Here is a 15519-nt window from a genome sequence, read left to right on the forward strand (position 1 = left end):
CCAGCGTTTCCACATGCTGGCTGGTATTGCACAGGGTGCTGCCATCTTGTTTCCAGGTGCTGCCCCCCCCCCTCCCTTTCCCCCAACATCACCAAGGAACGCCCTACCCAGAATGCCCCGCACCGTGATGTCAGAGGCGCGCGACGGCTGAACCCATTGCTCCGGAGTGGTCAAGTGTGTGGCAGGGTGGCGCGGCACAGGACCTCTACACCTCCAGCACGTGCAGGAGGTCCCCGGGGAACCTGTGAATGGCGCATCCAGTACCTGAAGGCCGGCGCCAAAGGCCCACAGCTGGTTCAGGCCTGGGTAAGTTCATACATCTTCCGCTGTTTTCTTCAACAAGGATTCCATCAAGGATAGGAAACCAGTTGAAACGGGGGGAGAGGGACCACCCTTATATTTCAGAAGGTGTCCAGTCTTTGGTGGGCGGATCCTCTCTCAGGTGTGCTGTTATGGGTGAAGGGAAAAATGTATTTTTAGTACCAAATTTGTAATTTTCACAATGAGAGAAAACAGACCCCATAATTCAATCACAAGCAAGAATAGAAGGAAAGGCAGCACTCACCCAGTCTTCTTTAAAAACGTTCCTTTATTTTTGTGTGCGGAGCATCTCAGCGTGCAGCATTGGACTGAGACCCCGAAGGGTATGCGGGGGGAGAGGAAAAAAGGGACAACGGCCGTTTCGCTGCCTTCCGGCACTTCAACAGGTCCAAAAAAAAAACAATTTGTTACACAATTTCTCCTGAACTCAATGATACCCCATGTGTGGTCAAAAACTTCTGTTTGGGCACATTGCACGGCTTGGAAAGGAAAGAGCGCTATTTGTCTGGAATAGGCTGTGAATACCATGTCGCATTTGGAAAGCCCCTGACATGTGAAAACAGCAGAAACCCCCGACAAAATTACCCCATTTGGGAAACTGAGCATTTTTAACCTACATGTGATTCACACAACTTTATAAAACATCTAGATGGGAGAACACAAATTTTGTTTTCCATTAAAATACTGTTTTAGGACCAAATTTATAATTTACACAAGGGGTAATAGGATAAAATTGACCCCATAACTTGTTATGCAATTTTTACTGACCACAGCGATACCCCATATGTAGTTGCACACTACTGTTTGAGCACACAGTAGGGTTTGGATGAGAAGGAGTTCTACTTGGCTTTTAGAACGCAGATTTCGTTTTAAATAGATTGTGGGCTTCATTAGATGCCAGAACAGCAATAAAAAAAAAAAAAAAAAGAGAACACCCCAAAGTGACCCCATAGTAGAAATTGCACCTCTCCATGAATTCATCTATGGCTGCAGTGACTTTTGTAACATCCACGCTGTGCGCCCATTTATCATGCCCAGCTTGTGCTTTTGCAGATAAGCACCTTGTAAATGGTTACATGCTCTCTACCCACTACAATAATGCCAAACATGTGGCTGCTTACTGTGGTTTAGGCACAGTAGGGCTCAGAAGAAGGGGACATTTGGATTTGTGGGACACCTAATTCACTGGATTTTATTTGAGGGGACGGAAGCCATGTCGCTTTTCCAAAGTCTTTGCTCTACCAGTGGGACCTGCTATATCTCCAATGACAGATGACGGACCTGAGTGGGTGCTGGATTTGTGCGGCATCAATTGAGGTTTTTATTGTTAACATTTTAGGATACATAATATTTTTTGGACGCTTCCAGAATGATGCCGAGATCACATTCTTGTGTTCTATTCCGAGCACGTACATCGGGGTTTCCATGTAAATCCCACAAAAATGCGATTCAGACGAAACTCCCAATGGAACCACACACCATAATGAGGCAGATGGAAACACTTTGGGCTCCGTTTGGCGTCTGATCCGGTGGTATCCATCATTTTAGGCGTGCACAGATCTGTGGTCGCCCGCACGTGTGAGCCAAGAAGACACCTAAAAAGATGCCTAAAATGATGGGACACCGACTTTAACCGGTTCCCGACCGCCCACTGTAGATAAACGTCGGCGCTTGCTGGGCTCTGTGCAGCGCCGACGTTTAAAAACGGTGGGTGGTCTCGCAGCGCTCAGGGCCCCCAGGGTCCTGCAAGCGCTGCGATTCCGGTGCAGAGCGTTAGCTCTGACAGGGGACATCATCGGGACCTGATTGGATCAGGTCCCAGTGATGTTAACCCTTTGCTATGTTCTATATGCCGCGATCTATAGTGATCGCGGCATATAGAAGATAGAAGGAGGAGAGGGGGTCGTCTTACTTACCTCTCCGACGACCCCTGATACCTTCCAGGACCTGGGGTTGCTATGGCAGCTGGAGGTCACATGACCGCCTCAAGATCTGCCATATATGGTGTCCTGCCTGGCTCAGCCTGCAGCTGAAGCCAGGCAGGAGACTGACTGTGAAACAGTCAGCGAAGATCTCATGTAATGTAATACATGTCTATTACATTACATGAGATCAGTGATAAGAAAAATAAAAATGAATGTCCCATACAGGGACTAAGTAAAAATGTAAAAAAAATGATTTAAACTGTTAAAAATAAATAAAATATTAAACCAATAAATCCGTATATTTTTACAAAACAAAAAAAAGTGCACATATTTGCTATCGCCGCGTCCGAAACAACCCGATCTATAAAACTGACACTAATTAACTCCTTCTGTGCACACCGTAATAAAAATAAAAAATGGAGCAAAAAAATATGCTTTTTCATCATATCGCCAAACAAAAAGTGTAAAAAAATGCGAATAAAAAGCAAAATAGAAATAAAAATGGTACAGCTGAAAATGTCATCTTGTTCCGCAAAAAAAAAAAAAAGCCGCCATACAGCTCCATCAGCCGAAAAAAAAAAAAAAAAAAAAGTTATAGCGCTCAGAATAAAGCAATGCAAAAAAAATATTTTTTTCTATAAAATTGTTGTGTAAAAGCACCAAAACATAAAAAAAAAATACAGTAAGTGTAGTATCGCTGTAAACGTACTGACCAGAAGAATAACACTGCCTGATCACTTTTACCACACGCAGAACGGCATAAAAAAAACCCTCAAAAAACAATTCCTGAATTGTTGGTTTTTGTTAATTTTACCTCCCAAAAAACGGAATAGAAAGCGATCAAAAAATGTCACGTACCCAAAAATGGTACCAATAAAAATGTCAACTCGTCCCGCAAAAAACAAGCCATCACATGACTGTCGGCCGAAATATGGAAAAATTATAGCTCTCAAAATATGGCGATGCAAAAACTAGATTTTGCAAAAAAAAGCGTCTTAGTGTGTGACAGCTGTCAGTCATAAAAACCCGATATAAATCTGGTATCTCTGTAATCGCACCGACCGGAAGAATAAAGTAATCTAATCAGTTATATCACACTAGGAACGGCGTAAAAAATAAATGAAACCAATTCTTCACCTGCTACTGATTTGTTTATCAAGTCTCCCAAAGATCGCAGTAAGGCTCTGCTCACATTTATCCTGCGCTCTGCGCTGAGCACTTACACCAGAGTTTCCGTGTAAATCTCTGAAATACGTGATTCAGACGGAACCCATGACGGAAGATTCCCTGTAATGAGGCAGATATAGGCCACTGTGGACGCCGTCTAGCCTGGGATCCCACGGTGTCATTTGTTTTAGGCGTGCATAAAAGTGCGGTTGGCCACAGTTTTGTGCACTTCTGAAAAAAAGGACACCGCTAAACAGAGGCCAGACGGAGTCCAGAGTAACTCTGCTGCCTCATTACAGTGAATGGATCCCGCAGGGGTTTCATCTGAATTACATCACTTGGAAATTTAGATGGAAACCCCGATGTAAGTGCTCAGCATAGAGCACCGGATAAACAATATGTAAAATGTTCCCAATAAAAGCTTCAACTCCGTCCTCAAAAAAAGCTAGTCCCCACTCAGGTCCGTTATCTGTTAAAAATATAAGGGACTTCCAAGTTACTGGTAGCAGAAAGGCTCTGGAAAAGAGAAATGGCCCTTGCCCCCCAAAAGAAATACAAAAAATTTTGTGCTCCCAAATCCAAATGCCAATTCTACAATAATTTGTTCTCCAATTGTCAAATAGCTCTCCGTCCCCCCCAGATCTCGCCGTATGGCTGAGCGGTACGATACAGCCACATATGGGGTATTGCCACTTTTAGAAGAAATTGTGTGACACATTTCGGCACCATTTTTACCCATTGCCCTGTGTGAAAATGTAAAATCTGAGGGTAAAACATTTTTTTTGTGGTAAAAATATAATTATGCTTTTTTCACTGCCCAATGGTATAAATTTAAAAATGGAAAAAATACTCACTACTTCCCTAGATGAATTCCTTGAGAGGTGTAGTTTACAAAATGGGGTCACTTGTGGGGGGTTCTGCTGTTTCGGCATGTCAGCGACTCTTCAAATGTGACATGGTGTCTGCTGCCTATCCCAGCCAACATAGCGCTCCTTTCTCTTCCGAACCCTGCCGTACACCAAAGCAGTGGTTTTCCTCCACATATGGGGTATCGGCATACTCAGAAGAAATTGTACAACAAATTTCATGGTGCAATTTATCCTGTTACCCTTATGATAATGCAAAATTAGGGAATGAAAAACATTTTTTGTGGGAAAAATGTGAAAATTTTATTTTTACGCCTCAATATTATAAATTTCTGTGAAGCACCTTGGGGTGCAAGGTGCTCACCACACATCTAGATAAGTTCCCTAAGGGGTCTAGTTTCCAAAATGGTGTCACTTGTGGGGGGTTTCCACTGTTTAGGCACATCAGAAGCTCTCCAAACGCAACATAGCGTCTGCTAATTATTCAGACAAATTTTACATTCAAAAAGTCTAATGGCGCTCCTTCCCTTCCGAACCCTGCAGTGCGCCCACAAACAGTGGTTTTCCTTCACATATGGGGTATCAGCACGCTCAAGAGAAATTGAACAAAAAAATTTGGGGTCCATTTTTTCCTGTTACCTCTGTTAAAATAAAAAAAATTGGGTCTAAAGTAACATTTTTGTGAAAAAAGTTAAATGTTCATTTTTTTCTTCCACATTCCAAAAATTCCTGTGAAGCACCTGAAGGGTTAATAAACTTATTGAATGTGGTTTTGAGCAACTTGAGGGGGTGCAGTTTTTAGAATGGTGTCCCTTTTGGGTATTTTCTGTCATAAAGACCCATCAAAGTGACTTCAAATATGATGTGGTCCCTAAAAAAATGTTTGTAAATTTTGTTGGAAAAATGAGAAATCGCTGGTCAACTTTTAACCCTTATAGCTCCCTAACAAAAAAATATTTTGGTTCCAAAATTGTGCTGATGTAAAGTAGACATGTGGGAAATGTTATTTATTTATTAACTATTTTGTGTGACATATCTCTCAGATTTAAGGGCATGAAAATTCAAAATTTGAAAATTTGCAAAATTTACCAAATTTCCGATTTTTTCACAAATAAACGCAAGTGATATCGAAGAAATTTTACCACTTTCATGAAGTACAATATGTCACGAAAAAACAATCTCAGAATCAGGGGAATCCGTTGAAGCGTTCCAGAGTAATTACCTGGGGGGGGTTGTCTGAATTGAGGTTTTGGAGAGTCTACATGGAAATCCCAACGAACGATAGAGTAGTTTTTTCATCGCCATATTCTGTATGGCGATGAAACAGAGCTGTAACTTTATTTTTTGGCGAACAGAGCTGTATGAGGGTTTATTGTTTGCGGGACAAGTTACAGATTTTTTTAGTACCATTTCCATTTTAAAAAAGGCACAGTAATTTTTGATCACTTTTTATTCAGATTTTTCAGACAGTGAACAAAAAACAGAAATTCAGTTATTGTTTTTATTTTTTGTGCCGTTCAGAGTGCGGTAAAAGCGGTTTAAGCGCTTTGCTATTTTTTTGCACACTAAAAATATATTTTATAAAAATGAATTTGTTTTTTGCATCGTCAGTCTGAGAACTGTAACGGAGTCCGTTATATGATCAAAAAGTGACTTTATTTTATTTATTTTTTTACAGTGTTAGCCATACGGAATCAATAACGTGTCAGTTTTATAGAGCGGTTCGTTCCGGACGAGGCAATACCAATTATGTGTACGTTTTTGTTGCAAATTTTTGTATTTAAAAATCACAAAGGCTGCGTTGTGTAGCGAAACAGATTTTAGTAATTTGTGTACACTTGTGTTTTTGGTTGTTTTTTTTTCTTAATCTTTTTACATTTTATCTTTTTCCCCCCATTTAGTCCTACTGTGGAACATGTACAGTTATATGAAAAAGTTTGGGCACCCCTATTAATCTTAATGTTTTATAAAAATTGGTGTTTTTGCAACAGCTATTTCAGTTTGATCTATGTAATAACTGTTGGACACAGTAATGTTTCTGCCTTGAAATGAGGTTTATTGTACTAACAGAAAATGTGCAATCTGCATTCAAACAAAATTTAACAGGTGCATAAGTATGGGCACCCTTATTTTCTTGTTTTAAATACTCCTACCTACTTTTCACTGACTTACTAAAGCACTTTTTTTGGTTTTGTAACCCCATTGAGCTTTTAACTTCATAGCCAGGTGTATGCAATCATGAAAAAAGCTACTTAAAGTGGCCACTTGCAAGTTGTTCTCTTGTTTGAATCTCCTCTGAAGAGTGGCATCATGGGCTCCTCAAAACAACTGTCAAATGATCTGAAAACAAAGATTATTCAACATAGTTGTTCAGGGGAAGGATACAAAAAGCTGTCTCAGAGATTTAACCTGTCAGTTTCCACTGTGAGGAACATAGTAAGGAATTGGAAGAACACAGGGACCGTTCTTGTTAAGGCCAGAAGTGGCAGGCCAAGAAAAACATCAGAAAGGCAGAGAAGAAGAATGGTGAGATCAGTCAAGGACAATCCTCAGACCACCTCCAGAGAGCTGCAGCATCAACTTGCTGCAGATGGTGTCACTGTGCATCGGTCAACTATATAACGCACTTTGCACAAGGAGAAGCTGTATGGGAGAGTGATGTGAAAGAAGCAGTTTCTGCAAGCACGCCACAAACAGTCAGCTGAGGTATGCAAAAGCACATTTGGAGAAGCCAATTTCTTTTTGGAAGAAGGTCCTGTGGACTGATGAAACCAAGATTGAGTTGTTTGGTCATACAAAAAGGCATTATGCATGGCGGCAAAACACAGCATTCCAAGAAAAGCACTTGCTACCCACAGTAAAATTTGGTGGAGGTTCCATCATGCTTTGGGGCTGTGTGGCCAATGCTGGCACCGGGAATCTTGTTAAAGTTGAGGGACGCATGGATTCCACTCAGTATCAGCAGATTCTTAACAATAATGTTCAAGAATCAGTGACAAAGTTGAAGATACGCAGGGGATGGATCTTTCAGCAAGACAATGATCCAAAACACCGCTCCAAATCTACTCAGGCATTCATGCAGAGGAACAATTACAATGTTCTGGAATGGCCATCCCAGTCCCCAGACCTGAATATCATTGAACATCTGTGGGATCATTTGAAGAGGGCTGTCCATGCTCGGCGACCATCAAACTTAACTGAACTGGAATTGTTTTGTAAAGAGGAATGGTCAAAAATACCTTCATCCAGGAACTCATTAAAAGCTTCAGGAAGCGACTAGAGGCTGTTATTTTTGCAAAAGGAGGATCTACTAAATATTAATGTTACTTTTCTGGTGAGGTGCCCATACTTATGCACCTGTCAAATTTTGTTTGAATGCAGATTGCACATTTTCTGTTAGTACAATAAACCTCATTTCAAGGCAGAAACATTACTGTGTCCAACAGTTATTACATATCAAACTGAAATAGCTGTTGCAAAAACACCAATTTTTATAAAACATTAAGCTTAAGATTAATAGGGGTGCCCAAACTTTTTCATATAACTGTATAATTTTCACTTTGATCACTGGTCTCGTATACACAGCAGTACTCGTGTACTGCAGTGCATGAGACTGTCAATATTTCACAGGCCACTGTACCGAGGTCATCACAAGACCCCAGTGTACCATGGTAACCATCGAGAGCAACAATTCTCATCAAGAGGGTCCAATGGTTACAAAGGGGGTCTTGCAACCACATCCCTTGTAACCACTTATATACCGCTTTCAATCGCGACAGCGATACTTAAGGGGTTAATCGGCCCTGATGGGCTTCAAAGCTGGCCAGGGCCAATACTGTCATGCAGCTGACACCCGTCAGAAATTAGGCCACGGGGCAGTGCTACACCATTATTACTCTAAGCCGCATTTAAAAATTGCAGCTGAGGAATAAGGCCCCTTTGCAACTGCCGTTAAAAGGCGTATCGGCGGTCATTAAGGGGTTAAAGAAGTTGCCCTGTTCTTGTTTCTGCCATTAATGCTTCAGGATAATGCCCTTAAAGTGCCCCATATACCTTTTCTGCCAAAGTTTCATGTTTTATGCTTTTCTGCTTCCCTTCTCTGACTAATCATTTTCTACAGTAATAGGATGAATGTATGGATGGATGGATTGGGGGGAGGTGGTGGTCGGGGGTGAGAAAGAATGAGATATGCATGTATTTACAGACAATATACAGCAGGGTGTATATACACATCATTACATGGGGTACAGAACAGCGTGTGTACAAATATATATTATATAAATATACCCTGCAATATACCTACAGATGGCAGGGAGTGCTGTGCAGGCAGGGAGCATAGATATTTAGTGAAGTGTTTATCTATGGCAGTTCGTTCACAAGAAAGACTTGTAAAGCAGTGGCCAAACCCTTTATGTATCATATGACAGCTGTCTACTGAAGAGTATGGATAGAGGATAGAGAGGAGCATTCTGCACAGCGATAAAGACGGGTGGATCATGCTCCAGTATGTAGGAAATTATTTCTCTCATTTTAGTGATTGATTCACTGTGAGCATTGTATAAGGCCTAATATTCTGCTGCTGTTTATGGCAGTGTGCTACATAGGGAAAGAAAAGCATCAATCCATGTCTCTGTGAACAGTGTGTATAGAAGGCATCATAGCAGTTTGTCTTCTTCAACTAGCTCAAAGACAGCTGAAAGTTAAAGAGCCTGCCGAGGAGAAAACAAGTGATTTTTCACCAGAATACAAGTCATATAAGGGCCAGAAATGGTGTTATTCTTCAAATACACCCATGAATAAGACAACTTATTCTGAAAAGTCAACTGAAATGATAGTTAACATTTAAAGTTTGTGTGATGCCTACAACTCCATACATAGAAAAGATATGGTCTCATGGCACTGTAAACACATGCTTTAAATGTAGGTACATAGACAACAGTGAGCACTTACCGTATGACAACGTCCTCTGTGTTAGTCAATTCCACAACTAGAACAGAGGGAGAGATTTCTGGTGGAATAACCAGTGGTGGAGGGAGCAAATATAGACCCATTTCCTTTTCTGACTGTTTCATCTGAGATGGCTCCTCATTGCACTTCTGCCCTTCATTCATGGCCAAAAGGTTCAGATTTGCTCCTTCACTTTGTGGGACTTTGGGGTAAAGGATTGCTTTGTATGGATTCTGGGAAATAACATCCACACTAGATATTTCAGAAAGTGCATCCATTTTAAGAGCATCAGAAGGAAATTTTATTTTGTAAGTGTCCTCAAAGACTTTGGGGAGTGACTGCAACCAGAGACCATTGCTATAGTGGGTCAAGAGTTCAGAAACCTTTTGCTTAAGTTCAGAATGAGGTACAGGATTTGCAGTTTGTTTCGGGGGCGAGGGTGGCTTTGTCTGGCCATAGGTAGGATTTGGTTTCACCTGATCATGCTGCTGGGTAATCTTTTGAGGCATTTGTGGCTTTTTTGTGGGGGAACATAAAAGAACTTCTGTATGGCCACTGTGAGTGAGCTTCTGTGCCTGAAAGAACACAAGCTTTTTATTAGGACATCACTACAAAAATTCATTCAGTAATCCAATTTTAACCTAGCAAAGTGTCTAAAAAAGTGTAATTAATACAGTTCAGCATTTAATACCATATTTATTATTATTATTTTAGCAAAGTCCTAAGAAACTAACTTTATTTACAAGCAACTGAAAAGCCCTTTACACCCCTTCACACACCCCGACATACCGTATTTTTGGGACTATAAGAAAAAAAAAAAAAAAAAAACCATAAGACGCACTTAGGTTTTAGAGGAGGAAGATACAATTTTTTTTAGCAAAATATGTGGTCATGATGTACTGTTGAGGGGGAGAGGGTCTGCTGCTGACACCGTTATAGGGGTAATGTCCCCCATCCTGGTATGCATGGCATCCCCATCCCCATCCTGGTAAGAGAGCAGGAGTAATTTTATTTATCCTGACTCCATCTTGATTTTTGTAAGTGTATCTTCTGCTTACAAGAATGGAGTTTTGAGCTAGCATGTGTATTTTGTCCATGTACTTTGCGCTCAAAAAGAAGCCTGTGATCAGATAAGAAGGTTTTAGGAATGTCTTTGTTTAAAGAGACGTAGAGATAAGGAAGAACTGAAGCTAGAAGTAAGGCTGCGTGCCCACTATGCGTTTTTGCTGCGGAATTTCCGCAGCAAAGACGCTTAAACACGCTTGGTAATACGTGCCCCATGGTCCCCAATGATAATCCACATGTGCTGTGGACATGCTGTGGAAATTTCCGCTGCGGATTATCATTGGGGAAAAATACGCAGCATGTCCATTAATTTTGTGGACAAGCAGTGTAATTGCCGCCATTGACTTGCATTGAACCACATAATATCCATATGAGCACATGTGCCCATTCGGATATCATAAGGTTCAATGTGCGGATGGTACCCGGGTCTGGAGAAGAGGAGACTCTCCTCCAGACCCAGGTACCATAGAACCTGTTAAAAAAAAAGAATTTAAAATAAGTATCTTTATTTTTTACCTTCTGATAGCCCCCCGGTCTCATCAGCGATGCGTCCGGTCTGTTGTATGGGTCGCGGTGGTGTGAAGGGACCTGCCATGATGTCATTTAGTCATGTGACCGGTCACGTGACCGCCGACGTCAGCGGTCGCGTGACCGGTTACATGACTAAATGATGTCATGGCAGGTCCCTTCACACCACCGCGACCCATACAACAGACCGGATGTAGCGGAGAAAAGACCGCGGGCCATCAGAAGGAAAGTATAATCTTTGTTTACCATTTTTAATTCTTTTTTTTTTTTTTTTTTTCTCTTTAACTACTACTTGGTCACATTATATAAATCCATGCCGTTTGCATGGATTTATATAGTGTGACCAAGTTGTCAAGCACTTTCCAAGTGATGCTAAAAATCGCTTGGAAAAGCGCTTGATAACCTGCATGCGGAAATGCAAGTGAAGAACGCTTCACATCCGCATGTCCCTGGCAGGAAAAAGCATGTACAATCCACATGCGTTTTTTTCCTGCCAGGGAGATGCGGAAAAAATATGCAGCATTTCTGCATTGTGGGCACTTTGTCACACTAATAAACGTTGCATAGTAAGGCTAAAGAAAAGATGCTGGAAGGAATAGCAAACAGAGGTGTTCCATACCGTACATAAGTGGCTCCAATTCACAACTTGTTTTAACACTTCATCACCAAGATCTTGCTTGAATGTCTCCTTGTATATACTTGGCAGCTTGGCTAAAAGAATACCGTGGCTGTGTTTGTTAAACAGATCTCGCAGGTTGCTCTGAATTATGGACAGGTTGGGCTGGAAATTGCCAAGCAGAGGAGCTTTGCCTGAAGGGATCTCGTTTGCTAAAACAGACAATGAAACAGTTACATTACATAACACGGATATCTTATTAAAGACTAATATGAAAGAAGTCAAAGCTGCTCATTTCAGCAGCAGGACTATCTGATTATGGAGTCCTCCCGACTCGTCTGATATTAAAATGTGGGAGGTATACATTTCATGCCCTGATTTTTGTGCTATACCAAGGGATAAGTTTGGCAGTAGTCAACTACACTCCTCCAATCAAAAATGCATGTATGAATGGTTGGCCAACCTGTGTATCTATCTACACAGGATTTGGAAGACATAGCTGTTGGATAAACACTTGTTCGGTTATCTGAGGTATACAAGAGATTCATAGACTTAGGTCAGTGGAGATTTATCAAGCTAAAATACTCAAATTCTGGCACGATTTTTGGCAGAAAGATTTTTTGTATAGTCACTGAAAAATCTCTTTTCTCATAGTATTTATTGGGGTATGGAGAAAGCATGGGTGTTGACTGCTGTGACCAGGACGCGGACACTAAACAGAAAAAAGTGGGTTCCTCATATGCGTCTGGGCCAGCGAGGAACCACAGGTACTCCTTCTGCTTTGATCTTTATCAGTTTGGTGAGCAAGGGAAACGGTGGGAAGATTTAAAGGGGTTGTCCCAAAGTAGAGTGGAGTCAACAGATCTTGGAATAAATAATGTTCACAACTGAAAGCATAAAAAAAAAAAAAAAAAAAAAAAAAAAAAAAAAACACACAACAACAACAACAATTATCTTGCACATATGGGGTTAACCTGCAGGTTAATAGAGTTATTATGCTGGCCGACACCTGCACATAGCTAAACCCTGCGAGGAGAAAATGAACTCTATTCTCCCGTGCAGTGTTCTGGTTTCAGTCACCGCTCTGAGAATACAAAGCAGCAGCGGTAACCGCGTACCTGATAAGGACTGACAGCCAACCCCAATACAAAGCGAGTGTCACCACCGTGACTGAAACTGCGCCCCCGGCCCTAACCTGAGGCTGGCTATCAGTTAAGGCCAAGAGCGCGGTTTCAGTCACCACTAGCCCTGAGTGACACTTGCTCTGCATTAAGGCCTGTATATTCAGTGCGATGACAGAATCAGCTCCGCTCGTGTGACTGAAACGGGAACGCTGCTGGAGAGAATAAAGTTAATTTCCTCCCCACAGCCTTCGGCTAAGTTCGAGGTTGACCCCATATCTACAGGTTAATAGCGTTTTTTTCTGGTGACCGGTTCCCTTTAAGTAGCTACAAAAGCTGGGCATCCGGCAGAGCCCAAAGCCTTAAAAGCAAATTTCACCAGGGAATTGATGTTTTTCAGTTGGATTCTTTAGATAAGATGTGGATAGTAAAGTGGAGGATTTGGATAAGTGAGACACCATAAGAATGGAGGACCATTTAAAGAGATCAGCAGAAAAAGAACATAAGGGTATGTGCCCACAATCAGGAAATGCTGCGGGTTTGACGCTGCGTATTTATGCAGCGTCAAACCCGCAGCGGCCAGATGTTACAGCATAGTGGATGGGATTTCTAGAGATCCCATGTCCACTATGCGTCCCTGTGCACTTGCGAATCACCCGCAGACACTGACATGCGGTGCGTCTTTCAGGACGGCAGCATGTCAATTTCTCTTGCAGAGTCACTAGTCTCCGCAACAGAAATTTGACCACTAGAATGTATTGAATGTGGTAAATCCACATGGTTCAGTAGCCACATGTGGATTTAAATGCATTCAATAAAACGCAGCATTTTGGACTAAGTAAAAATAGGCTGCGTCCAAAGCACTGCTACGTCCGGATCGTGGGCACATAGCCTAAGATGTCCAAATGTTTGGGCTTTTGAATATGCCCCTCTGGGTGTTTCCATTCCCTGGTCGGGACCTTGTCAAACTCTATAAAGTTACTGAAGTTTCTGAGGTTATGTTTTATTCTCTTGAATCTCTGAATGTTATTAACCTGAATAAAGTTTCTTATTTTAGAGACATGGTCAATGTCCATTTCCGATTCAGATTTGGAGTCATCCCCTCTCAAAAGGCTGAGGGTCAGGAGAGGGAGGACGGGTTGAAGATGGTACATAAAATGGATGATATAGAAGGGGCCCCAGAGAAAGACAGAGCTTTGTAAGCCTGTTTTGCGTGTGAGATCTGTCATGCCAAGAGTGGGTCTTAGCTTGTGGTTCTGACTAAATCTGGGAAGTGGCAAGAGTACCAGTGGCAATAAGTAGACGCTCCACAACAGTAAGCAGGGACCGGGAAACTGGTTTGCTCACACACCAACAAAAAAAAAAAAACTACTAGTGAGGAAAATCACTGTACACTTGCAAAAAGGAAAGCTCCTGTGCGGCTTTAACTGGGGTGATGGGCATGCACAGGCAGAACAGATCAAATCAGGATGGTCTGAATGGAATTTGGGCTTGCAAAAGGTACGTGCAAAACAGGTAAGAAAGGATGGGTGCTCTTCCTTTGAATCAGATATGGTGAAGAAGAAAAAAAAAACAAACAAAAAAAAAAAAACTGTCAGGTGTGGTAAGCTAACCAAAGCAAGGTTAATGACAGCCCCCGCCGAGAGGTCCGAGCCTGGGTCCAAATAACAGGTGTCTGGTCTTGGGTATGAACTAGCAGGCCTAACAAAGTAGGCAGGAAGAATCAGTGATGGAGGTGGCACCAGCAGAGGTACTTAGGAACACGGATGTCTGAGCAGCTCTGCAGGGCAAAGACAGCTGCTGACACAGAGCCTAAGGAGGAGCAGCAAATCAGCAGGTGAGGTTAGAGAAAAGCCCAGGATTAAAGCTAGTGTTGCTCCTATAGGCCAAAATGCAAATTGGGGGCTGGAGCTCCAGACAAGGCCGCAAACTGGTGTCTGCATGCAAGCCACATGCAGCACAGAAGAGCAGGGAAAAAGTGAAGTCATGGCAAGCTGGGAAAGGTACGGCAGGATTTCCTGTTGCACGTCAGTAAGAGGGATACTGGAGACCACCGCAGAGGGCCCGAGAGCCAGAGGTGCAGTCTAGGGAGGGAGTTCTATTCGTCTACACTGCAAAGGCAAATATTCTGACTTGCTAGAAGATTCATGCGTCAACCCTCACTGTTCAGGAAGTTCTGGGAACAAATCAAAAGCCTGATGAAACTGGATATTCGCATGGACAGGTGTAGAGGTCCTGCCATCACGGACTGAGGGGAGAAATTATGGCTCTTTCACCATCATTCCTTCTTCCTGCAGTACAGGAGACAGAGCAGTGGGGTCATACAACTCTGACTACATGTGTTCTTTCCCAAACCTAAAGAAAATAAATGGGGTAAATAAAGAACAGTGAGCAGGGGGAAGGAACACATACTTAGGAAGAAACAGAATCCATATCTGTGAGCCTTCTACATGACACCAAGAAACTGGTTTAGCCTGTTGCCAGTTGTAGGTGGGTGTACCCTCAGTGTACTCCTCCTGGTGGCAGCAGTCAACACTGAGTGCCGTGTCCCCTGACGATTTTGTGACATTGTTTATGCAGTCTGTGTCACAATCATTGGGGGGGGGGGGGGGAGACAGCTCTCAGTGCGGATGCAAAGATACGGGAGGTAAATATGTGGGTGTTTGTTTTTTTTTTTTTTTATATCTTTAAACTGTAGATTAGAGGCATTCAAAACAGGTTTCCAGTAGTGAATAACTCATTTATGACACTGTGCCTTGTTCAGAAAGGGATCTGAACTCACTGAAAACAGCTGTGATTTAGAAAGGGTCATGGCCTAATATGCCTTTTACTTCATATAATCTTTGGAGGCAGATTCTTCTGCAGATCAGTGTACGGTCCATCGCCTGGAACAGTTCATATACACATGAAAGAAAAACGTGGATTTCTCTGGAATAAGACATCAGATCACAGAGCTCTAGGTA

The 15519-nt window shown here is 42.1% G+C and overlaps 1 protein-coding gene across 1 annotated transcript in view; it reads right to left on the minus strand.

The window, feature by feature from the left end:
- Positions 1 to 15519, minus strand: part of TDRD7 (tudor domain containing 7) — a 105133-nt gene that overhangs the window by 75253 nt on the left and 14361 nt on the right. The window contains exons 6-7 of the mRNA XM_073664565.1: positions 11439 to 11647; positions 9230 to 9801 (exon numbers count right to left, since the gene is read on the minus strand). Coding sequence (XP_073520666.1) covers positions 9230 to 9801; positions 11439 to 11647 — 781 coding nt within the window. The remainder of the gene's footprint in view (positions 1 to 9229; positions 9802 to 11438; positions 11648 to 15519) is intronic.

The sequence above is a fragment of the Phyllobates terribilis genome, unplaced genomic scaffold, assembly GCF_046119375.1.
Source record: "Phyllobates terribilis strain yellow unplaced genomic scaffold, ASM4611937v1 Scaffold_1__5_contigs__length_1240528914, whole genome shotgun sequence".
Classification (NCBI taxonomy): Eukaryota; Metazoa; Chordata; class Amphibia; order Anura; family Dendrobatidae; genus Phyllobates; species Phyllobates terribilis.